The sequence below is a fragment of the Rhinopithecus roxellana genome, chromosome 8 (assembly GCF_007565055.1).
Source record: "Rhinopithecus roxellana isolate Shanxi Qingling chromosome 8, ASM756505v1, whole genome shotgun sequence".
NCBI classification, from domain to species: domain Eukaryota; kingdom Metazoa; phylum Chordata; class Mammalia; order Primates; family Cercopithecidae; genus Rhinopithecus; species Rhinopithecus roxellana.
In genome coordinates, this window is record NC_044556.1 from 118,246,237 (window position 1) to 118,272,249 (window position 26,013).

Here is a 26,013-nt window from a genome sequence, read left to right on the forward strand (position 1 = left end):
TTTTATGTAGTCTTCATAGACTTACCACTACTGATAATTACTTAGTTGTTGTTTACTTTATGTCATTTATTTTCTCCATTAGATGGTTAATTCTGTAAAGGCGCGGCCGCTTCTGTTTGTTCCTTGCTGTATGTGATGCTTCATAGGTATGTAGCACTAGGAGGCCCTGAATACATTTACTGTCATCCTTACCCTGACTTTATCTTACCTTTTTGGGTTTGTTTTCCTTTTGTTCTTGTTTTCTTACTTTGTATTGACATGAGAAAAACTCACAACCCCCAGGCTCTACTCAAGGCTGGGGGCTAGAGGAGGTAGAGCTTCCTCTGCTCTTGTCCCTTCCACCCACTGTCCACTCACTCGCCATTAGTACTGTGTGTTGAGGGCAAAAGAAAAGCTTTCTACGACTGTTTCTTCCCAGGGAATGTGGGATTCATCCTGGAATGTCAAAATAAGGATGAATTGTCAAAAGAGAAAACAATAATGCCTTTCTGGACCAAAGATAGAAATTGCTCTGCATAATAATGTAAAAAGCTTATTTTCACTGACTGGGGGCAGAGTGTTCCTTAGAGAGATTAATATGATACTAGCTGCTTTTTTTCTCTCCCTCTGGCAAAGGCTAGAGATAAACAAAAAACTGGGGTTCTAGACTCTAGGGAGGAAGGACAGCATTCAGAGCTCCATTTGTAGGAGGTGAGCACGGCCCTTGAGATGAGTGGGGTGTGAGCAAGTCTGGGACATTCAGGAGAGAGATGATGAGTAGGGGACACCCTGGGAGAAAGAGGTCCTGAGCTCTTTTCTTTTCTCCCGAGCCCTGACCCTTGAGCAGTGGCACACAGAGTGTCTTCCTTTATTCTCTGGTGCAGTAGTCATGTTTGTTGGCACAGTGCCTTGGACCTTCCATATATGCTTCTCTCCAGAGCCTTCGTCTAAGATGCTGGAGAGTAGCTTATAGCCTGGGTTGGCATCAAGTTTGTCGATTCTCCCCAGGACCCTTTTCTTTATAGGTGCCACATGTCATGATTTATGCACAAACATGATTTGCCTGACAGTGCAGTCTGGGCCTGGAATAATTTTAATTAATGGGAAAATGGTCCTCAATACACCGATTAGACCTCTTCAGGTACAACAAGATAAAAGCCTGATAATTTGGATGGAGTACTCTTCTTAAATGTCTACTCTGTGCACGGCAGCCAATGGGAAAGCCAGGCTCTCTCCCACCTGATCCAATGAGTAATTAAGAGAGGGCTTTTTCTTCCCTACCTCTCCCCTCCCTCCACCCCGCTCCCCAACTAAAGCTTAACAGGTTGGTGGTATAATGTGGAGACTTTTAAAGGGTGCCATCCTAGGAGCTTAGGCAAGAGCCAGGGTGTCTTCTCCCCACTCCCCAAGCACTGTTCAAGTGGGTTTGAAAAGCAGGCAAGTGAGGGAAGGAAGAAGCTAGAAGCAGGCAAGGTAGGTAACGGCTCTCGGCAAAGTTCGAGAAGTGCCTATGGCCATGAGTGAGCTGGGCACTCGGAAGCCCAGCGATGGCACTGTTTCTCATCTGCTCAATGTGGTGGAGAGCGAGCTTCAGGCAGGGAGGGAAAAAGGCGACCCTACGGAGAAGCAACTTCAGATCATCCTGGAGGATGCACCTCTCTGGCAGAGATTCAAGGAAGTCACTAATGAGATGATTGTGACCAAGAATGGCAGGTGAGTTTATCTGCCGCCCTGCGTGGGCTGGCAGGGCTTGGCAGGAGAGATGAGACCCCTTGAATATTGAAGAGGTTGCCGCTCTTCACTCAGAGGCGGCGGGATCTGATTAAACATACTTACAGGAAGGACTGTCTCCAGTGGCTTTCCTCCAGCCAACTTAATTAATTTCTGTGAGATCATCAGAGGATGAAGCCACCTGTCTTATGTGCATTTTAAATGGAGAAATTCTGGGTAATTACCATAAAGTGGGGGGCATACCCCATTGGGATGGGAAAATGGACTCAAATGTCAGAAAATAATATTAATTTGTGACTAGCTGCAAACCCTATCACAGACCTGAGCCCCAACTCCGTCCAGTTAAGGTGAAACACAACTTTATTTGGAAGCTGGATAATCTCCTCCTAAGTACAGCAAACTTGCCAGAAATGTTTGACTAGTTGAAGACTGGAAGCAAACGGGCAAATGTAAACTCATTGCCTATCACTTCACCTGCTTCCCCGTGTGTGTTTGTGGTGAGTGTTCATTTGAGATTGTGTGTGTTTGTGATGATGTGAAAGCTGTTGCAGTAATAGTGAATGAAAACATATTATACTGTTTTAGAGAAGAGAAGATGCCTTTTTTCCTCTAAGTGCAACAAATTGAGGGATTAACTGAAACTGATCTCTGCTGGCATTTCTCAGATTCTATTAAACCTAGTCTGCTAAGGGGCTGTCAAGGTAATATTAGAAGATTTCACTTCGTAGAGGAGATGCAAATATTTTGAAACAAAATCTCACCGCTCGCAGCTTGGCCAAACTAGCTCCAACATTCAGCTGATGTTCACATATATTTTCATACACATGGTCACAAAAGTACAAAATGCTGAAAGGCATTTTCAGTAGGCTTAGTTTTGGCTGAACTCTAATTATGACACCCTCGAGAGAATTCTGATAATAGAGACGAGCCGAGGCCATTTGGACTTCTTTCTGTTAGGCTTTTGTCCTTGTGCAAAATGCTTCCATTCCTGATATCTTGGTTTTCTATATTTTAATAAAGCACAGTATAGAAAATGAACTATTTCTTGTCAATCTTGGAGAGCTGTGAACTCAGGAGCTGTTACATGGCATTAAAGTGTGTTCTAAAATGAAAACCATACCTGAATTAGGACATTTCAAGAAATTGTGATTATACCAGTAGCAGGAATATCAACCTTGCTTGATTTTTATATTTTCTTTCTCAAAATGGTTCCATACTTATTTCATATAGATTTATTGCTTTTACTATTTGCTACTGTAATTATAGTTGTTCCTTCTCTTGACTTGTATTTACACATTGTTTTTAGCTTCTTTCATAGAAGAAAACATAAAACATATTTTTAATTTCACAGAATTACCCCAAATTCTTAATTGGATTTAATCGTTTGCCCTTTAAAGATGGGCAAAGATGCAACTGTAAAAAGTTTATTTTATCTGACAATAGGTAGAACATTCTGCTTATTATTCTTTGTATTATTGGATACTAATTACACTAATACCTAGCCTCATGCTATTGATTTGGCTGTCAAATTGGCCATATATTAAGGTAAAAATAAGTACAATCACCAAGTAAATATATGGTTCATCTATTTCAATAAGGAATAAATAATAAAAGTTTCTGGGCCGGCTACTCGGGAGGCTGAGGCAAGAGAATGGCGTGAACCCGGGAGGCGGAGCTTGCAGTGAGCTGAGATCCGGCCACTGCACTCCAGCCTGGGCGACAGAGAGAGACTCCGTCTCAAAAAAAAAAAAAAAAAAAGTTTCTGAAACCATTATAAATTCCAATTTAAAATATGTTACATTGGAATGTACTTTTACCATTTAAGAAACATTTTATCTTGCCTTTTATTGCCTATATAATTTTCCACTCTATTTAAAATGTAATATACTTCACATTAACCCAGCGTGGTGGTCTGCTCCTGTTGTCCCAGCTACACAGGAGGCTGAGGCGAGGGATCCTTGAGCCCAGGAGCAGTCTGGGCAACATGGTGAGACCCTGTCTTTAAAAAGCAAAACAAAATCCTTCATCTTTAAAGTCATTTAATATTAGCTACATGAACAATATTCTTTGTAGAAGAAGTCTAACTGCGGTGAACTTGGTTGTTCTTATCTATGGATGTCTTGCTGTGTTCCCCCTCTTCCTGTAAATGAAATCTTTTTCTTAAATTCTCCTAAGTTCTCTGAGCCCTTTAGGGTCAAGATTTTGCCAGGAGATAGAAAGTTCCCTTTATACTTTGATTAAAGAAGGGAAGACAAGTCCATAAGAAATTGACGTACTTAATAATGAATGAACTTGGTGTGAAATTACTCCCAACTTCTTAGTTTCTCAGATTAAACTATTAGTCACACTTAACCTTTGTGAATATAGACATCTTTCTTGCTTCATCTTCTTTACTCCCTTCTTCCTTCTTTCTTTTCTCCCTAACCATTTATTCCTCAATGCCTCCTTTCTACTCATTCTCCTATATCTATAGACTCTCTGTGTCTCCTTCAGATCCTTGCCCTCCACATCGACTCCCACGCCTGATGCAGGTAGATTTGTGGCCCTTCCCTGTGGAGAAGAATGTTCCTGGTATGATTACCCAGTCCTAGCCTTTTTCATTCACATTGTGACCTGGGCCCTTTTTCATTGACATTGTCACCTTGACTTTTTAAAAAGCATCATTTGGGGTGATAACTCCTGTACACTTGAGGTGTCATTGTTCTGCATTAAAATAGCAAATCTTGCAATAGCATAAGATGGGCTGATGAAAGAGTGAAAAGACTCATTGTCAAGTGGAGATCTACTTTCATATATATAAATAGGAAGCTTGCTTCTGACGTTGATCAGAAGCTGTAAAGAGAAAAGCTTTTCCCTGAAAAACATGGAATTATCTCCAGAAACTGGGATCCTGATGTTGGCCTCCTTTCTTTCCTTCCTTTCTCTCTCTCCCTTCCTCCTTTTCTTTCTCTCTCTTCCCTCCCCCATTCTACTACTTCTTTTCCCTTTCCTCCTTTTCTTCCTCCCTCTCTTTTTAAAATGGAAAACTTTTAGTTATTTGTAGTTAATAGTCCTTTAGATATAACAGTAATAAGTATAAGACCTCCTTAGAGCTCATTTGAGTCATCTCTTGTGTATCCAGCCAGTATTTCCTTTCATGTCCATCCTTTAAGCTGGAAACTTATACTTTAGTTCGCAGAAAGAATTCATTTCAGACTTCAGAGGTAAATAAATTAAATTGCTTGCTAGCATGGCAGCTCATGTCTGTAATCCCAGCACTTTGGGAGGCTGAAGTGGGAGGATTGCTTGAGCCCAGGAGTTTGAGACCAGACTGGGCAATGTAGGGAGACCTCTTCTCTACAGAAAATTTAAACAATTAGCCAGGAGGCCCAAGTAGGTGGATCACTTGAGCTCAGAAGTTTTAGAACAGCCTGGGCAACATGAAGAAACCCTGTCTCTCTAAAACATATAAAAAATTAGCTGGGCATGGTGACACCTACCTGTAGTCCCAGCTACTTGTGAGGCTGAGGTGGGAGATCACCTGACCCTGGGGAAGTCAAGGTTGCAGTGATCACACCATTGCACTCGAGCCTGGGCAACAGAGTGAGACTGTGTCTCAAAAAAAAAAAAAAAAAAAAAATCAAATCTCTTGCTTTTGTTTTCTTGTAATATTTTCACATAAGGCAGAAATGCTATATTTCTTGTTATCATAAAATAAGAGGTGGGAATTACTAAGTTTAAATTTGTCAGTGATTAAGGGGTATTGGTGCAGTGCCACCAAGTTGATGGTCATAGTCTCCAGTAAGGGCAGTACAAGAGAGGAGAAAAGTAAGGTTGCACATCAGGCCAATACATTTCCATGTCCCTATAGCCCATGAGTATTTTTCTCTGAACTTTAAAATTACACCTCAAGAAGATCATATGCATTTGTGATAATCTGCCGCTAACCGGGCCACCTTGCTTCCCTAAAGCTGCTCTTTTTTTCCTTTTGTTTATTTATCTTTAACTGACACCTGTTGCTATTCTTATGCCTGCTCACCTTCATATAAATGTCAGCATCCATGCACCATGTGTGTGTCTCTCTCTCTCTCACACACACACACACACCCCTTTGAAAGTTCTGATGAGTATTTGATAAATAGTAGAGTTTTGTGGAGAGATGGAGGACAGTGTTTACAAGTTTAACTTTTTGAATTTGCTTTTAACCATCTCTGCTGTTCCCCCACCTGTAAAATCTGCCTCATCTCTGCCCCCCTTTCTTCCTGCAAACCTCACAGTCCTGCTCCAGCAGCACTGGCTTCTGGAGATACCCTGTCAGTGAAATAAAACTGGAAAGCTGGTCTCATAATAAAAGCCAAACAGTTTACGGGCAAAGCCCAACCACCTGTGGTTCTTCAGGTATAGTTTTCTTGAGGAGTGCTTATTTACCCTGCCACATTTTCCTTTCTTTATCTCCAAGGAGGCTTTCTCTCCAGGGTGGTTTAAGTGAAGTTATGCTGTTACTTAGGGACTGATTTACATATTTCTTATCCCTCAGACTCTGGGTTTCTCTATGTTAGCTACATCTAGGAAAAAAATGGGGAAAAAAATCACCTTGATTGGAAGTGCAGTTCATTCCTGAAAATAAAGCCTGATCATGAGTGGTAATCACAGATCAGTTAGTTACTGGATCCCTAGATAATGCATCCCTGTCATTGTGAGACAAAAGAGGGGAAAGTAGCAAACTATCACAAGAAGAGAAAACCAAACACCGCATGTTCTCACTCATAGGTGGGAACTGAACAATGAGATCACTTGGACTTGGGAAGGGGAACATCACACACTGGGGCCTATCATGGGGAGGGTGGAGGGGGGAGGGATTGCATTGGGGAGTTATACATTATATAAATGATGAATTGATGGGTGCTGACGAGTTGATGGGTGCAGCACACCAACATGGCACAAATATACATATGTAACAAACCTGCACGTTATGCACATGTACCCTAGAACTTAAAGTATAATAAAAAAATGAAAAAAAAAAAAAAAAAAAAAAGAGGGGAAAGTGGGGTGGGAAGAGGGGAACTTGTCTTGGAGGCAGGGTTAGTTCCAGTCCCAGTTACAAGACCTTAGGCAAATTGACTGACTTTTATTTATTCCTCATTGCCATAATAGGGAATGTATTAAAAAATGTATTAAAATAGGGAATGGATTAAAAATACATCTTTTCTCAGTTTATGTAGTGATAAAAACAAAAAAATTATAAAGTTCTTGGCAAATGGAATACTAAAGAAAATAGAGCAATTAATCATTCTACCATTTCCCAGATATATCTTCCTTCTAAGAGACAAGACACCGTGACTTCTTTGTTTTTAACAGCTTTATGATGATGTAATTCACATGCCATACAGCTCATCCATTTGAAGTGTATAAGTTTAGTGGTTCTCAGTAATTCACAGAGTTGTGCATCTGTCTCCACAATTAATTTTAGAACATTTTTGTTGCTTCAAAAGGAAGCCCTGCACCCTTAGCCATCACCTCCTCAGCCCCTGGCAACCACTAATCTACTTTCTGTTTCTGTAGAGTTACCTATTTCATATCATGGACATTTGATATCCTGGGAATCACACAATACGTGGTCCTTTGTGAACAACTTCTTTTACTTAGTGTAATGTTGTCAATGTTCATCAATGTTGTAGCATGTATCAGCACTTCATCTTTTTTATTGACAAATACTCCATTATATGGATATAACACATTTTATTTATCTTTCATCACTTCATGGACATTTGGGTTTTTCTACATTTTGGCTATTATGCATAATGCTGCTATGTACCTCTGTGTACAAATGTTTGCGTGGAACTATGTTTATATTTTTTCTTGTGTATATACCTAGGAGTGGAATTGCTGGATTATTGAGAAACTGTATATTTAACCAGGTGAGGAACTGCCAGACTATTTTCCAAAGTGGCGGCATCGTTTTATATTCCTGTCAGCAATGTATGAGGATTCCAATTTCTCTACATCTTCACCAGTGCTTTTTATTGTCTGCCTTTTGTATTGCAGTCATCCTAGTGGCCATGAAGTGGCATCTCACTGTAGTTTGGGTTTTGCATTTCTCTGATGGCTAATGATGTTAAGCATCTTTTCATTGATCATGGCTTCTTTGAAATACCAGGTACAGCTCTGACCATAGCACGAAAGATGGAAAGCCATTACACATTTTCTTATTCTGGAATGAAAAGTCATGCTACACTCTTTATGAGACCTCACATAATACAGTTGAGAGAGTTAAGAAGAGGGCACTCTAACCTATTAGCAGTGAGGATAGTAATTGGAATTTTCCCTTCACTTTGCCTCAGCCACTTTGGTCTTCTCTTTTAGTTTCTGAATAGAGTGGGGCTATTTAAATCTAAGGGCCACTGTACTTGCTATTTCTTTTGCCTCTAAGTGCACCTCCTCTAACATTTTGCATGAGTCATTCCTTCTCATTATTTAGGTCTTAGCTCAGATGTCACTTCCTGTTCAGATCTGGCTAACGTAGCTTCTCATCCTTTAGTCTCCTTCTGTGACATAGTGCATTTTAGTTCCTTCATGGCACTCTTGCAATTTAAAATGATCTTTTTTTTTTTTAAATAGAGATAGGGATCTTGCTAAATTGACTGGACTAGTCTCTAACTCTGGGCCTCAAGTGATCCTCCCATCTTGGCCTCTCAAAGTGCTGGGATTATTGGCATGAGCCATCACACCCAGCCCCAAATGATCTTATATGTTAAAGAAACAACAAAAATTTATTGACATTTTTGTTGCCTGACTTCTTTGTTAGAATGTAAGCTTCATGAGCAAGAGGATACTGGGTCTGCAATTTTTGTCATTGAATCCCCACCTAGAACAGTTCCTGGCATAGAGCAGGTACTGAAAAACCATTTGTCAAATGGGCAGATAAATCTCTAAGTAGGTATTAAGATGTGGGAAAACATTGAGGGGGACTTTTCCTTTCACTGTGGCTCAGCCATGTTAGCCTTTGAGAAGCTAATAAGAAAGGAAAACAAAGTTAAAAAAAAAAAAAAAGGAGTGGTGAATGTAACATAATGTGTGCTTTCTAAGTCCCAGTTTCCTCATCTATAAAATTGGCATAATAACCTCCTGTGGGTGAAGTAAGACTTAAGTTATATTTCACTTAAGTGAAATATTCACCTACGCAAAGTCCTAGGTGCAGAGTAAAATTCAGTACAGCCATCCCTTGGCATCCACAGAGGATTGGTTCTAGGCCCCTGCAAATATCAAAATCTGAGGATGCTGAAGTTCCTTACATAAAATGAACTAGAATATTTTGCATATAACCTATGCACATCCTCCCGTATGCTTAAGTTATTTCTGGATTATTTATAATACCTAATACAATGTTAATGCTATGTAAATAGTTATGCTGTATTGTTTTTATTTGTATTATGTTTTATTGTTGTATTATTTCTTTTCAAATTTTTCAATTTGCATTTGGTTGAATCTACAGATGCAGACCGTGGGAATGTGGAGGTCTGACTGTACATGATAACTATTATCACTAGAAAAACAATCTTGCAGTTAGGCACTGTGGCTTACACCTGTAGTCCCAGCACTTTGGGAGGCTGAGGTAGGAGTTGAGCCCAGGAATTTGAAAGCAGCCTGGGTAACAGTCAGACACTTTTTTAAAAAAAATAAAACAAATGAAAGTGTCTTGCATTAAGTAATTTCTTTTCTTTTTTTTTTTTTGAGACAGAGTCTCGCTCTGTTGCCCAGGCTGGAGTGCAGTGGCCGGATCTCAGCTCACTGCAAGCTCCGCCTCCCGGGTTTATGCCATTCTCCTGCCTCAGCCTCCTGAGTAGCTGGGACTACAGGTGCCTGCCACCTCGCCCGGCTAGTTTTTTTTGTATTTTTTAGTAGAGACGGGGTTTCACCGTGTTAGCCAGGATGGTCTCGATCTCCTGACCTCGTGATCCGCCTGTCTCGGCCTCCCAAAGTGCTGGGATTACAGGCTTGAGCCACCGCACCCAGCGCATTAAGTAATTTCTTAAATCATAAGTCAGAACTTTATGAAACGTCCTGACATTTCTTATCATGAAGACACCAGCCATGCTCTCATGCTTGAACAATTGCATCATTATTCTGGCAGTTTAGTGCATGAGTAATACATTATATGTTTTTTCTCTTACTTTTATGTGTACCATATAGTCTTATTGAGAAAAGTTTTGGTACCTTTTTTTTTTTTTTTTTTTTTTTTTTTTTTGAGACACAGTCTCACTCTGTCACCCAGGCTGGAGTACAGTGGTGTGATAATAGCTCACTGCAGCCTCGACCTCCCATGCTCAAGTGATCCTCCTGCTTCAGCCTCCCCAATAGCTGGAACTATAGGTGTGCACCACCATGCCTGGCTAAATTTTGTATTTTGTATAGAGATGGGGTTTTGCCATGTTGCCCAGGCTGGTCTTAAACTCCTTTGGTACTTTTTAACTTTAGTATGCAAAATGACAATTATACACATGCCACTCTTGTGTTTTCTTTAAAATAAAATAAAAAGTAAACTTTAGTACTTCAGAAGAAGCACTGGACCAGAACACAGAGACCGTGTCTCCGTATTCCTCATATAAACAGGTCTGACTGCTGGCTGTCAGAATAACCCTATATAATCTCTAGCATCATTTCTGATGCCTACTTTTATGATTCTTTGCAAATGGCATTTGTGTTCTCAGGATCCTTCTGTTTTCTACACTTGGCCAATATTATTAAGATAACTGAAAACATTAAAATATATTGTAAAAGGGAATTAATCTGATAGTAGAAAATAAGACAATAATCCTTCTATTGAAGAAAGAACAAAAGAAAATGCAGCATAAAGATTTTACATCACACAGGCAGCCTCCCTAGAGGAGGTGTATCTTTTTAGTTAATGTAAAAGTGCAATCATCTCACTAAGGGACGAGGAGTGTTGAGGTGGATAATGAAGTTCTCAGCGAAGACCTGGATTTGGAATGCATCATCTGATGCATTTTTCTCCCTAGAAATGTTACTTAATTTATATACTTGTCCTAGCCTCCCATTTAAATTAATTTTCTCTCCTTGAACACACCAACACAGCCTCATAAAGCTGTTGTGAAGAACTCACTGAGTTAGTTCATGTAAAGTGCTTATTCCCATGCCTGGCACCTAGTGAGTGCTCTGTAAGTGTTGGCTGTATTACCATTACACCCAAGCCCTTCGGCTGGCCTGGTTTTGCTTTGGCTCCAGAATCTTACCTTAGGCAGTGACTTTAGAGTTGGAAGCACAAAGGACGTCAACTCTGCCTCTCTCCTGCCTAGCGGGCAGAAACTACTTCTCTCTGCTTTTTTTTCTGGTGATATGAAGTCTAAATAGAGGCCGGGTGTGGTGGCTCACACCTGTAATCCCAGCACTTTGGGAGTCTGAGGCGGGTGGATTGCCTGAGGTTGAGAGTTTGAGACCAGCCTGGCCAACATAGTGAAACCCTGTCTCTACTAAAAACACGAAATTAGCCAGGCACGGTGGCGCATGTCTGTAATCCCAGCTACTCTCCTGGAGGCTGAGGCAGGAGAATCACTTGAACCCGGGAAGCAGAGACTCCGTCTGGAAAAAAAAAAAAAAAGTCTAAATAAAATAGGGAGTAACTGCTAATGGCCATGGGGTTTCTTTTTGGGATGATGAAAATGTTCCAGACTTATAAGCCAGCTACTTGGATAGTTTCTCCAAATATTTGTGAGAGTATACTTGTTGTATTGTTCTTGTATTAAACTATTAAACTTGTATTATTCTAGCGTGTAGAAGAAGGATCGATGAATCTAGATCCACATGTCTCAAAGTGTGTTCTTTGGACACAAATTCTCATAAAATGCTTAGCTAAATGATAATCCCACTGTCACATACATTTAGGGTGTGCACATTCCCACGCTTTCTTCAAAAAGTCCCATGGTGTACAAGGGTATATTAAAGGCCCTGAGGCACCCTGGAGGAAAGAACTGGTCTCACTTTGTAAAGAGTTCCTGTCAGTTACTTTACCATGTAACCCTGTTTTTGCTTTTTTGAGACAGGATCTCACTCTGTCACCCAGGCTGGAGTGCAGTGGCACCATCACAGCTCACTGCAGCCTCCAACTCCTGTGCTCAAGCAATCCTCCCACCTCAGCCTCCCGAATAACTGGGACTACCATGCCCAGCTAATTTTTTTTTTTTTTTTTTGAGATGGGGGTGTCTCACTATGTTGCCCAGGCTGGCATGTTTTGCTATAAATGCGATTACTATTATTTAGGAATAGTGTTCTTTATGAGGTTGGGAAGGGCTGGTCCGTGGCATCAGTGTGCCAGTGGGAAATCTTTGAAGAAAGCTTTATGTGGGGATGTGGCCTTTGATACATCTTGGGCTTCAGGTTCCTGTTGTGTCAAATGACTCCATCAGTGGTTTTCAGCCTTTAAAATGGAGCATGTTTTAAAGTGAAATCTTAGTATTAAATTCATTTATAAAAAGAAGCTCTAGTAGCATTGGAATTGTGGACTTGGGCCCTGTTCGTTTGGCCTCCTCACAGGGCATTCCACGGAAAGCCTCAGTATTGAGAGGCCCCTGGACAAGGTGAGAGTTCCTCTAACGTCCCTCCTGTGGCTAAGTTTCTCCCTTTCCTTTTAGACGGATGTTTCCAGTCCTGAAGATTAGTGTCACAGGGTTGGACCCCAATGCCATGTACTCCCTCCTGCTGGACTTTGTCCCTACGGACAGTCACCGCTGGAAGTACGTCAATGGGGAATGGGTGCCCGCTGGCAAGCCAGAGGTCTCCAGCCACAGCTGCGTCTACATTCACCCAGACTCCCCCAACTTTGGGGCCCACTGGATGAAAGCTCCCATCTCCTTCAGCAAAGTGAAGCTGACCAACAAGCTCAATGGAGGCGGGCAGGTATGAATGAGGCGGGCAGGCCTGGCCACCCACTCCAGCCTCCCCACAACACCAATCAAGAAATATCAAGGGTGCATTTAGGCAATTAGAGGTGTCCTCACCAGCCTCTTCTCCCACAGAAGCCAATTATTCCCTGGAGTCCAAATGTAAACAAGAATAAACAGCTCTTAATTGGTGCTTTCAGTTTTTAATGGACTTCCTGATGTTAAGAGAGTGAGAGAGCAGTGGTTTACTTAATCACTGGGGCCCTTTTCAGAGTTTTGTCTTGTGTGCTGTGCTTTTTACCCAGCTCTGAGAGGGAGATGTTTGTGGGTACTAGGGTTTTGTTAGTCCCTCTCCCCTTTTTTAGTATAAGTGGCATGCTGGCAATAGACAAATACCTTCATAAAAAGCTGCTTCTAAATGAAATAATTACTACCTCCACTTGGGCATTATGATAATTATCAATAGAATATTGAATCAGCTTTGGTTTTTCAGAAAAAAAAATCAAAACAAACCTTCCTTAAACAAGGAAGGTTTTATTTCAGGTCTCCAATTAGAGTAAACAAGCATCTGGGGCTTTTTCCTCTTGTTTTCTGTGTTAGGATTGTGAATACTAGTCTGCTATGGAAGGTTGTTAGTTACTTTCTATAATGTAGGCGGTTTCTGGGGATTGGAGACGGATGGGAGGAAAGGGTCTGGATTCTTCTCTTCCCCACCTGCGTGTCTGATTTTCCCTTAGCCTCCCACCCTGTGCCCATGTGCCCCTTCTCTGATCTCTGTGCTTAGATGGCAGGGACCATAGGAGTTCATGTGTCCAGAGGTAACACTACCTGAGTCTGTGTGGTACTCAGAAGCTTCCAGTTCCTTATTAAAACGGGCAATGGAACAGTGAATTGTTACTGCCTACCAGATTTCACAGCAGGAGACTGTCATTACACCTTTCATTTGACTCACAGAAAGTGTAACCGTCAGATGTCAGATTTCACTATTCTTTCGTCACTTGGAAAATGCACCTATTGTCAGCATTTTGAGTTATTAGGATTCCTCAAATGAAAAAAAAAGGCAAACAATATATTTTGATAGATTGAAATCCACATTGTTGTGCTGAAAATAGGGGAAGGAAAAAAGGAAGCCAAGATTTTGTCAGAAAACGGAAAACCAATAGGGGAAGGAAAAAAGGAAGCCAAAATTTTGTCAGAAAACGAAAAACTCTTAAGAATAACTTCTCTCTGACAACCCACCCCTCACCCTTGTAAAGGCTTCAATGTTATGCTTCCTGGAGCTTCTGGAAAATTCCCTTCATTTGTTTCTTAGAGGTGTGGTGGCAGCTCAGGTGGCCTAGGATTTGAAATGTGTGTCCCTAACTGGGGTGGTGCTGAGCTTGGGACCAACTGGAGATGCTGGCTCATTTATCACCTGCGATACGCGGGGCTTTGCTTTTCTCCTCTTTCTCTTCTCCTGCCTCGACAGATAATGTTGAATTCTCTGCATAAGTATGAACCCCAGGTTCACATAGTGCGTGTTGGAAGTGCCCATCGAATGGTAACGAACTGCTCCTTCCCTGAAACCCAGTTCATAGCCGTGACTGCGTATCAGAATGAGGAGGTAAGAGTGTGTGTGTGTGTGTGTGTGCGTGTGTGTGTGTGTGTAACTGTCACCTGGGAGATCATGGCAGGATGGGAGGTAGGGGAGTCCTTATAGATAAAAGGTAGGTTTTCCAGGATTTGGATACACTCAGTAGACATGAAGTTAAACAATGGAGTAGCTGCTCTTCCTCCCTCTTGCCTGTTTGCTAAAGGCTCACCAGCATGTGCTCTCCTGATGCCAACAAGGCACAGCTGTGCATTGTCATGAAACGCCTGAGTTCTGTTGAAACTCTGGAGTCTTTGTTGTCAGGCCCCTATGTGACCTTGGCCCATGCAGAGTTGAGTGTGTCTTGAATGGGTACAATTGGGCAGGGACTGTCAGATCTCCTGCTCTAGAAGCAAGTCTGTAGCAAGTGATCCAAACATGCACCCTCCCTTGGGTTTTGTTATGCTATCAATCCTGCTTGTTAATGTTCAATATCTGAGCACAGCTAAGTCTGCTGCTGCCCAGTGACTTGAGCCGCCTGGCTGTGAGGGCTCAGTGGTTAGCGCCTGGCCTGTCTGTGAGCTGCTTTGGGTCCGTTCACATGCTTTGATGATTATCAGAAGAACCCAGAGAGGGTTGAATTCTTTTTGATTAAACTTTAAAAATGTTCTTTAAAGATAATATTTATTTATTTAAAAACACATAATAAACTGACAGTACAGAAGTATATAAAGTAAACATGAAGACCATAAGGTAAAGCTGTACTGTTTTCTTCTGGTTTTGGAACCTCACTCCCCATGGACATGACGAAGAATTACTTAGAGTGTGTTTTTTTGACGACTTTTCTATGTATTTGTAAATATATATGTGAATGTAGATTTCCTCACATAAATTGGCTCATGTTGTATATATTATTAATCTGCAAATTTCTTTTTCTCCAATTTAACAGTGCATTATGATTACCTTTCTATGTAATTACACCTACATATATCTCCTTTTCTGTAATGCCTGCAGAATATTTTGTTGTATGAATACACTATTTCACATAATCAGCCCCCCACCAATGGACATTTAAGTGCTTTCCAACTGTTTTCTTTTCTTTTTTTCTTTTTCTTTTTTTTCTGAGACAGAGTTTCACTCTTGTTGTGTGGTATGATCTCGGCTCACTGCAACCTCTGCCTTCTGGGTTCAAGCGATTCTCCTGCCTCCGCCTCCTGAGTAGCTAGGATTACAGGCACCTGTTACCACGCCTGGCTAATTTTTTTTTTTTTTTTTGAGTCAGAGTCTTGCTCTGTCACCCAGGCTGGAGTGCAGTGGTGTGATCTTGGCTCACTGCAACCTCTGCTTCCCAGGTTCAAGCGATTCTCCTGCCTTAGCCTCCCAAGTAGCTGGGACTACAGGCGTGCACCACCACGCCTGGTTAATTTTTGTATTTTTAGTAGAGATAGGGTTTCACTATGTTGGCCAGGCAGGTCTCGAATTCCTGACCTCAGGTGATCCGTCCGCCTCGGCTTCCCAAAGTGTTGGGATTACAGGTGTGAACCACCGCACCCAGCCCTTTATTTTCTATTATAAATAATGCTGCAATGAATATCCTGGTGCATCTGTCATTTGCTTGCATGGGTGAATACCTAGAAACGGATAGATATGGCCAAATTGCTTCCCTCAAAACGGCAACTCTATTTATAGCCCCCACACCATGATCAACACTATTATCAATCTTTGTTATCTTTGACAGTCTGATAGGTTAAAAAAAATAAGATCTTGGCCGAGCGTGGTGGCTCATTTCTGTAATCCCAGCACTTTGGGAGTCCAAGGCGGGCAGATCATGAGGTCAGGAGTTCCAGACCAGCCTGGCCAACCTGGTGAAACCCCGTCTCCACTACAAATACAAAAATTAGCTGGGCGCAGTGGCGGACACCTGTAATCCCAGCTACTCGGGAGGCTGAGGCAGGAGAATTGCTTGAACCTGGGAGGTGGAGGTTGCGGTGAGCTGAGATTGTGCCACTGCACTCCAGCCTGGTGACAGAGCGAGACTCGGTCTCAGAAAAAAAACAAAAAAGATCTTGTTGTTGCTTCCATCTGTATTTATTTGGAAGCTTTAAAGACAGATTTTGGGCTGACACCCACCCAGCCAACTGAGTCAGAATCTCCAAGGGTGATGCTCAGAATCTGTAGATTTTAAAGTCTTCCCAGAAGATTCTATTGATCATCCAGGTTTGGAAACTACTGTCTTAGTGCCTACAGGTGAAATGAAGTTGCAGATTTAACTCACATCACAGATATGCAGAGAAAATGTCATTTCTGTAAGTAAACTGGCCTCTTGGCAGAGCCCCTGCAGCCGGCCAATGGGAACAGAAATGAACTAGCTAATAAGGTAAACAGTCCCTCAACTGGTGACCAGTCTTTTGATGATAAAGTAAATCATTTTGCAGATAGCCCTCTCTCCCAGCTTTTCTCCCTGGGCTGCAGTCTGGGTCTATGAGGGGAGGTATGGCCTTTGTAACTCTGGGAAGCGGGTGGTCGGGGGTGCATGTGGAATTGGAGACTATGTCCTAACCTCCTCTGGTCTCCAGGCAAGGCCCCTGCCCACTTGTGCGCTGTTGGCTTAGTTGGTGGTGTGCGGAACTTGTCATTTGGCTGCTGACTTGGTAAACCCTTAGAAGCTTTTCCTGGCTGCAGGTATGGGACAGTTCTCTCTGAACCACCTGACTGGTCATTTTTGACCCATCCAGCAATCTCCCAGCCTGACTTGCTACTTCTGGGTCTTGAACATGCCCCATGGCAATCAAGCTCTGGAAAGCCTAGCCCCAGCACCTCCCTCTGTCAACAAAGCTTCCCTGCCAAGTCCATGCAGACGCATCCCGGGTGGCGAGTGGGCGTGGGGGTGGGTGAAGGAGGCCAATGTCTCCTCTGCACCCCCTGCTAGCTTCATGTATGCTTTTCTACCTCTCCAGGTTTAAGCCAAGGGAAAGACTAGGTTGTACCTATCTGACCCCATACCTCTTTTTCTTCTTTCTCCTGATTTCTTCTCACAAGTTCTGGGCCAAAAGGAGTTGGGCACTGTATTAGTTCATTTTCCCACTGCTAATAAAGACATACCTGAGACTGGGTAATTTATAAAGAAAAAGAAGTTTAATGGACTCACAGTTCCACGTGGCTGGGGAGGCCTCACAATCATGGTAGAAGGCAAAAGACACATCTTACATGGCAGCAGGCAAAGAGAATGAGAGGCAAGAGAAAGGGGAAACCCCTTATAAAACCATCAGATCTTGTGAGACTTACTCACTACCACGAGAACAATATGGGGGAAACTGCCCTCATGATTCAATTATCTCCCACCGGGTCCATCCCACAACATGTGAGAATTGTGGGAGCTACAATTCAAGATGAAATTTGGGTGGGGACACAGCCAAACCATATCTGGGTCTTACTTTGCTTTCCTTCTTCCATCAAGTCTCAGATCCTTGCTGATATAAATATTCTGTATACTGGGTGTGGTGGCTCATGTCTGTAATCCCAGCACTTTGGGAGGCTGAGGCAGGCGGCTCACCTGAGGTCAGGAGTTCAAGACCAACCTGGCCAACATGGCAAAACCTTGTCTCTACTAAAAATATAAAAATCAGCTGGGTGTGGTGGCAGGCACCTCTAATCCCAGCTACTCGGGAGGCTGAGGCAGGAGAATCACTTGAACGCAGGTGGTGGAGGTTGAAGTGAGCCAAGATGGAGCTACTGTACTGCAGCCTGAGAGCAAGACTCCTGTCTCAAAAAAAAAAGAGCTATATATATATCTCTAAATATATATATATAATGTATATATTCTCTAAATATTTATTTACTCAACAAATATTTGCTGAGCACTAATACATGCTGGATATTGTTCTAAATGCTGGAAATACTACAGTGAATAAAACAGATGAATACCCTGTCTTCAAGGCACTTACATCCCAGTGGGGAGAGATGAAAAATAAATATTTCTCTGTTTCTATCTCTTTTATCTCTATCACGATGACTATCTATCTATATGTCAGATGTCTGTAATGAGAAATGAAGCAGGCTCCGGCTAAGGCAGATAAAGAGAGTGACAGTGAATGGGAGTGATAGTTTGCTTTTTGCATTGACATGGCCCCATCTGTAAGTTGTTATTTATGAATAAGGGACTCGATGCTAGATGGCACTCTCCCAGAGGGGCAGGATCACACCTGTGCTGCTCTCCACTGTGTTCCAAGTGACTAGATGAGTAAATCACGTGCAGTAGGGTATCAAGGATTGTTGAAAAAAATACATAAATGAGTAAAAAATGAATGCTAGGCTTCGCACATCAGGGCTTTGCTTATTTCCAGTGCTTTGCCCTTTCTTTTCTCACTTTACATGGCATTAGCATTTTCACCACATGCAATGATAAAATGTCCTTTGCCAGAGACAGCGCAATGGTGATTAAGTGCTAGAGTAAGCAAAGATGCAAAGGGCCTCTGCCTCTCAAAGTGCTGGAATTACAGGCTTAAGCCACCATGCCTGGCAGGAAAGGGAAGAAAAAGAGAGGGAATTAACCTGGTTTTACAGAAGACAAAGGGTTCTGTCTGCCTATGTGTATCCTACTCTTACTAACACTTCTTGTCTTTGTAAATGCAAGATAACAGCTCTCAAAATCAAGTACAATCCTTTTGCCAAAGCCTTCTTGGATGCCAAGGAAAGGTAAGTAGAGAAATTTTAGTGAAATCTTCTAATGAATGGTTTATGCAAATACAAATGTGGAATTTATGATTATCTTGAAAGGAACTAGACCAGTAGCACTTGCATTACCTTTGATAGAAATATGCTTCCTTGGCCGGGCGCGCTGGCTCACACCTGTAATCCCAGCACTTTGGGAGGCCAAGGTGGGTGGATCAGGAGGTCAGGAGATCGAGACCATCCTGGCTAACACGGTGAAACCCCGTCTCTACTCAAAATACAAAAAATTAGCCGGGTGTGGTGGCGGGTGCCTGTAGTCCCAGCTACTCGGGAGGCCGAGGCAGGAGAATGGCATGAACCCGGGAGGCGGAGCTTGCAGTGAGCTGAGATCGTGCCCCTGCACTCCAGCCTGGGCGACAGAGCCAGACTCCGTCTCAAAAAAAAAAAAAAAAAAAAAAAAGAATGTAGAAATATGCTTCCAATATTCAATTCAATATTCAACAACATCTAGAAAATTCAAGTCATAATTATCTATTCCTTATAATAGGGGTCCAGAAGAACTGTTAACTAACAAGGTTTTTTTTTTTTTTTTTAAAGACTTGTTTTACTACAGATTCTTAAAAGTAGCACAATCACATTAAAAACATTAAATGATTTAGATTTATAATAATTCACTCTGCCTTTTTCCTAATTACTTCTGAGTAGCATGGCTTTAATACATTGCTTTTTAAAAACTACACTTAGCCTAGGAAAAGTGAAAAATGGAGAGAGGTTCACATTTCCTGTGCTGAGAAAAGGAGTCAGAGACTTCTGGGGGTTTGAGTGATGATTCTGCTACTTTGGGTCAGCGACCTGCCATCTCTATATCTTTTCTTTCTTTCTTACTTTCTTTCTTTCCTTCCTTCCTTTCCTTCCTTTCCTTCCTTTCCTTCTTTTCCCTTCCTTCCTTCCCTCCCTCCCTCCCTCCCTTCCTTCCTTCCTTCCTTCCTTCCTTCCTTCCTTCCTTCCTTCCTTCCTTCCTTCCTTCCTTCCTTCCTTCCTTCCTTCCTTCCTTCCTTCCTTCTTTTTTCTGGAGACCAAGTCAGGCTGGAGTGTAGTGGCACTATCTCTGCTCACTGCAACTTCTGCTTCCTGGGTTCAAGCGATTCTCGTGTCTCAGCCTCCCTAGTAGCTGGGATTACAGGTGTCCGCCACCACGCCCAGCTAATTTTTTATTTTTTGTTTTTAGTGGAGACAAGGTTTCACCATGTTGGCCAGGCTTGTCTTGAATTCCTGACCTCAGGAGATCCACCCGCCTTGGCCTCCCAAATTGCTGAGATTATAGGCTTGAGCCACCATGCTCAGCCTCTGTGTGTTTTCCGTCCCAGGAAAAAGAAGATTATGGTGCTCATCATTGACTTTTCAATTGACAAAGCCTACAGTATAAATATGATTATCTTTTTAATGTTCAGATTTTATTGCTTAAGTTTCAAATCTTTTAAGTAGTTTTTTTAACTGTCTAATCTTTCTTGTTCACCTTAAAGGCTCTGATAAGGCTCTACATGAATGGACAGATGTTCATAATGATGCATCACAGGACCCTGTCCTGTCCAATGTTTGAATACATTATTATTATTATTTTAGAGACGGAGTCTTGCTCTGTCATGCAGGCTGGAGTACAGTGGTGTGATATAGCTCACGGCAGCCTTAAATTCCTGGGCTCAAGCTATCCTCCTGCCTCAGCCTCCCAAGTAGTGGGGACTACAGGCATGTGCCACCATGCCTGGCTATGTGGTTTTGTTTTTTGTTTGTTTGTTTGTTTTTAAGAGACGGGGGTCTTAGTATGTTGACCAGATAGTCTCAAACTCCTGTCCTCAAGTTATCCTCCTGCCTCAGCCTCTTTAGTTGCTGAGATTACAGGAGTGAGTTACTGTGCCTAGCTCCAATATTGGAATAAATTATGATGATATACAAGACACACTTATAACATTTTTAGTTAACAAAAGGCCTAAAGGATAAACTGACATGTGACATGACAGAATCTAGATTCAAAGTGACAGTAGCATGGTATAATACAAAGAATGTAGGACTTTGAGTAAGAGGTCCTGACTGAATCCTTGCTCTGTAATTTACTGGCTGTTTCTTCTTGCATAAGTCAGTTTACCTCCTCGAGATCCACTTTTCTAATCTACAAAATTAGAAAAATATGTTAATATTTCCCTCACAGAGTCATTGGTGGATCTAGCATATCACATATGTAATTGTGCCCTAGAATTGTGCTGTTATTGTTGCTTGAATCTTGTCAGTCAGGAACAATATCCCCAAATTATTCAGATAAAAACAAAAACCAAAAACCAAAAAACAGGGATAGCTGTTAATATGGTAAAGAGGGGTAAACAGTAAAACTGGAACTCCAAGAGCAATTGCACAAGTAGAGACAGCACCTTGAAGGAAGGAGAATGGGGAAGGACAGGAGCGTAGGGAAAAATGTTGGGTTTTCTTATTCTAAGAAATTGATTGCTCTTCAAGGAGAATTTTGGGTATGCTTTATGGTGGACATACATAAAAAGTTGGACAACTGTGTTGCATTTTCTTTCGTCTTTCAGAAATCACCTAAGAGACGTTCCGGAGGCTCTCTCTGAAAGCCAGCATGTGACCTGTTCTCACTGTGAGTTTGGAGTACACGAGGCGGGAGGTGCCTGGGGCTGTACTTGGAGCCAATTCCCTCCACACTCAGACTCTTTGCCTGTTAGGACTGCTTAAGGTCTCTTCCAAATCAAAACCCAACACACTGTTTATTCTATTAAGGACAAATTTATGCCCTTCCCAGAATTTCCAGAGAGAGAGCCAATGGTCCTAGGTTTAAAGGGCTTAAAAAAGTCTTAGGCAGGAGATAAGAATGAAAATGCTGAATTTCTTAGACTCTGGTTTTCATGTCAGTGAGGCACTGAAGCCTCAACAGTGCGTTCTTGGCTGGCCTCCTAACTTTATGCTCGCCGCTCTGGTGTTTTGGAGTTCTCCTGTTCTTAGTGTTTGCTAATTTTGGAGTTGGTCCCCATAGCAATGTGTCACGCAGGCTGTAGCCTCCGTGGGGAAGAGTCTTTATTTGTGGGCTGGAAGGCTGTAGGAAGAGGTGAAGTCATATAGCTGGGATTCTGCAGGGAGTGTTGAATGTCCCCATCAGCGTGTTACCTTGTCCATGTCCCAGGATGGCGGAGGAAATCCTCTGCAGCTGCAATGCAACCCACGGTCAGTGACATCAGAGTAGGAAAGTTAACCCTGGTGTCTGAAACCCTCTTTAATTTGGATTATATTGGCTTGCAAAGAACCCTTATGCAGTTTGCCAGCTGCGGAGTTCTTTACCTCTTCCTTCCCTTCAATCTTAGTGCACCTTCCATACCAGACCTGGGAGTACAGCCGCATAAAGAGAAGCAGCTCTCAGAAAAGCATTCTTTTTTTTTTTTTTTTTTTGAGACAGACTCTCACTGTTGCCTGGGCTAGAGTTCAATGGCGCAATCTCAGCTCTCCGCAACCTCTGCCTCTGGGGTTGAAGTGACTCTTCTGCCTCAGCCTCCTGAGCAGCTGGGACCACAGGCACGCGCCACCACGCCTGGCTAATTTTTGTATTTTTAGTAGAGACGGGGTTTCACCACAATGGCCAGGCTGGTCTCGAACTCCTGACCTTGTGATCCTCCTGCTGCAGCCTCCCAAAGTGCTGGGATTACAGGCGTGAGTCACTGCGCCCGGCCGAAAAGCACTCTTTAAAAGTGACTGTCAACCTAAATGAAAAAACTGAGGCAACATTAATATAAGTAGAAAGTTTATTTGAGGCAAGTTTGAGGACTACAACTTGGGAGCATAGATTCAAGTTCCCCTGAATATATGATTGGGTTAGCAGCAGTTACAAGTGGGTTTTTAAAGGAAAAAGAAGAGACGATTCATAAACTGTTTACCGTAACATGAGCTATTGATTGGTTATACATTGTTCTTTGTATCACACATTCCAGGAACATGAAGATAATGGGTGAGGCAGCTAGTCAGGAACAAAAATGCCTTTAAAGAATTGCCCCTGGGCATGGGTGCAGGGGGTGCCCTTGACTGAAGGTGCTCCTCACACTCACATCCCTCTGGGCCTGATACATTTTGTATACCTCACATAACTCAGACTGCTCTGAGCTATTGTTCATTTATCATTTCCCCCTCAGTTTTTTCCTTTAGGTGGAATGAACTGGAATAAAAACCTTGTTGTGTAGGTTAGGGCCATGTGCAGAACCACTGGAGTTCAAAGTTCATGTGTTGCAATCTTCTCAGCAAACTTCTTGACGTGTGTACGTTATATGTGGCAAAGTTAGTGGTTCTGAGGAGCTTGCCTACTGGGTGCCTGCATCTTGATTCTGTTAGTCAGATAGGGACCCCTTGGGTCATAAGTTTGTGCAACTCTGGGGGAATGAAGATGACAAAAGGATTTGTTGGGAATGATTGTAATATGAACTCTGTACAATTTGTTTACTTATATTTAAAAAGTATTAAGCAAAGACAGTGGGTTCTAATATCAAGCTCCATTTCCTCATTGCTGAAGCCCAGGTGAAAATCCTTAGTCAATATTCTTAAGGAACAGCTCTGGTCCTATCTGAATCGCTATCCGTTGGTCCCTCAGCTGAGGCACTGTCAGTGGGAGAACATGCTTCTTGTTTCGGGACCTGCATTACGAAGTCTCAGTCTTTGCCCCGTGAACTCACTCGAAATAGTCTTCTGTTCAGAATCTTTCTACAAAACATTTTGCAGTTGTCCAAAATATTCTGCAAAATGCTTGCTGCCTGTCAGTAAATAAGTGGAATGAAAAAGAAGAAAAAAGGGGAAAAAGAAGAAAAAAGGGGAAAAGAAAAAACAAACACAAACCAAAATGCTTGCTGTCAAGGTGTGCTAGACCAGCTCCCCCTTTCTGTGCTGCCAGAATTCTGTTTGTGGGGTGGGGTTGGGAGGCATCATGATTCCTCTTGCTTAGAGTAAGAACTGAAAGCACCTTCCCACTTGGCAGAAATAGAGAGGCTTTCACTCTTCCTGGGTAACCACATTAATCATTCCCTACATTCCCTGGTAGCTGCAGGTCCATGAATTACATATATGTGTAATGCCTCCTAGACGGACTTTTACTTTAATTAGGCCAGAAGCACCTTAAGTTTGCATTTCTATTAACTTCTGCGTTCAGATCGTATTTCGTATAGCTATATTCCAGTGTTGCTTTAGAGGTTTTCTACCCTTTGATGGAGTCCTTTGATAGGACTGTAACCACCCGATAGGTTCTTCCTGCTGATTGCACAAAAAAGATGTTACTGGGAAGGGGTCCTGATCCAGACCCCAACAGAGGGTTCTTGGACCTCAGGCAAGAAAGAATTCGGGGTGAGTCCACAGAGTGGACAAGTGAAAGCAAGTTTATTAAGAAAGTAAAGGAATAAAAGAATGGCTACTTCATAGAGAGAACGGAGGCATGGGCTGCTCAACTGAGTATATTTATAGTTACTTCTTGTTTGTATTGCTATACAGGGGGTGGATTATTCATGAGTTTTTCAGGAAAGGGGTGGGCAATTCCCATAGCTGAGTGTTGGTTCCTCCCCTTTTTAGACCATATAGGGTAACTTCCTGACACTGCCATGGCATTTGTAAACTGTCATGGCACTCACAGGAGTGTCTTTTAGCATTCTAATGCATTATGATTCGCATATAAAGAGCAGTGAGGATGACCAGAGGTCACTTTCATTGCCATCTTGGTTTTGGTGGGTTTTGGCCGGCTTCTTCACTGCATCCTGTTTTATCAGCAAGGTCTTTGCTGTATGTTGTCCTCACCTCCTATTTTATCCTGTGACTAAGAATTCCTAACCACCTGGGAATGCAGCCCAGTAGGTCTTAGCCTCACTTTACCCAGCCCCTATTCAAGTTGGAGTCACTCTGGTTCAAACACCTCTGACACAAAGATGGCAGCATTCAATAAAGAAAGAGTTTAATAGACATGAGTCTGGCCATGCCATGTGGGGGACAGAGCTCTCACTCAAATCGATCTCTCAAAAACTCGTAGGTTAGGTTACCTTTTTCAAAGGTTATTTCAGGGAAGAAGTGGGGGTAGGTAGGCAATAGGTGCTTGCTGCTGACTGGTTGGATCGGAGATGAAATCACAGGGAATCGAAGCTGTCCTCTGGTGCTGAGTCACTTCTGGGTGGGGCCACAGGTGGGGTTGGTGGGTCCAGGTGGAGCCACTGCTGTCAGATATGCCAAAAACCTGAAAAGATATCTCTGAAGGCCTGAGGTTCTACAATAGTGATGTAATCTGCAGGAGTAATTGGGAAAGTTGCCTATCTTGTGAAGTCTGGAATAATAGCTGGCAATCATGTGTGTCTACACATTAGCAGAATTCAGGCTCCTCTGTGCTCCTAACCTGGTAGTCTTTCATTTGCTTTACAAAGGCAGTTGAGTTTTGGAGAAGGTTACTATTATTTAAACTATAAGCTAAATGTCTTCCAAAGCTAGCTTGGCAGCTTGAAGGCTAAAGGCAAGAGGGAGATTGGGTAGATCAGATTTCTCCGACTGCCATAATTTTCTCACTGATATAATTTTTGCAAAGGCAGTTTCAGGACTGGTCATGCATTTCCAGAGAAGCCAAGTTACCTGCTCATGGGCAGGGGCAGTGGCAGCTGGGGGATGGTACCAACACACAGGCTGGCATCAGTGTCATTTACAAGAATTGTAGTTGTGTAAAGTAGCTGGTCACCTGATTTTTGGTGTGGAAGTTCACAGACTCAGTCTTGGTGTCTTCCTCTTGTCTGTTTTAGTGGGAGGCTGGATCTTTTCCAATCCGGAAGGAGTGTGCACAGCAGGAAACTCCAATTACCAGTATGCCGCTCCTCTGCCTCTGCCTGCTCCCCACACCCACCATGGCTGTGAGCACTATTCGGGCCTCCGAGGACACCGGCAGACTCCCTACCCTTCTGCATACATGCATAGAAACCATTCTCCCTCAGGTCTGTGACTCTGCTGGTTAAACCCTTGGGGTATGAGCTGGGGCTGGGGCAGCCAGGAGAAATGGATAAACAGCTAGGAAAAGGAGTAGCTAAAGATGGAACCCTTTTCATCTAATATACATCTATGATATTGTTTTTATAGTTTTATTTTACTGTTATTTTATGTACAAATATTTGATTAACTAGGTATAGCAAT

The 26,013-nt window shown here is 42.5% G+C and overlaps 1 protein-coding gene across 1 annotated transcript in view; it reads left to right on the top strand.

The window, feature by feature from the left end:
• The first annotated feature begins 1,469 nt into the window (after window positions 1–1,469).
• The window catches only part of TBX19 (T-box transcription factor 19), a 32,927-nt gene continuing 8,383 nt past the window's right edge, over window positions 1,470–26,013 (top strand). Inside the window, exons 1-6 of the mRNA XM_010371772.2 lie at window positions 1,470–1,692; window positions 12,336–12,600; window positions 14,053–14,187; window positions 18,788–18,849; window positions 21,411–21,472; window positions 25,629–25,817. Coding sequence (XP_010370074.2) covers window positions 1,490–1,692; window positions 12,336–12,600; window positions 14,053–14,187; window positions 18,788–18,849; window positions 21,411–21,472; window positions 25,629–25,817 — 916 coding nt within the window. The 5' untranslated portion in view covers window positions 1,470–1,489. The remainder of the gene's footprint in view (window positions 1,693–12,335; window positions 12,601–14,052; window positions 14,188–18,787; window positions 18,850–21,410; window positions 21,473–25,628; window positions 25,818–26,013) is intronic.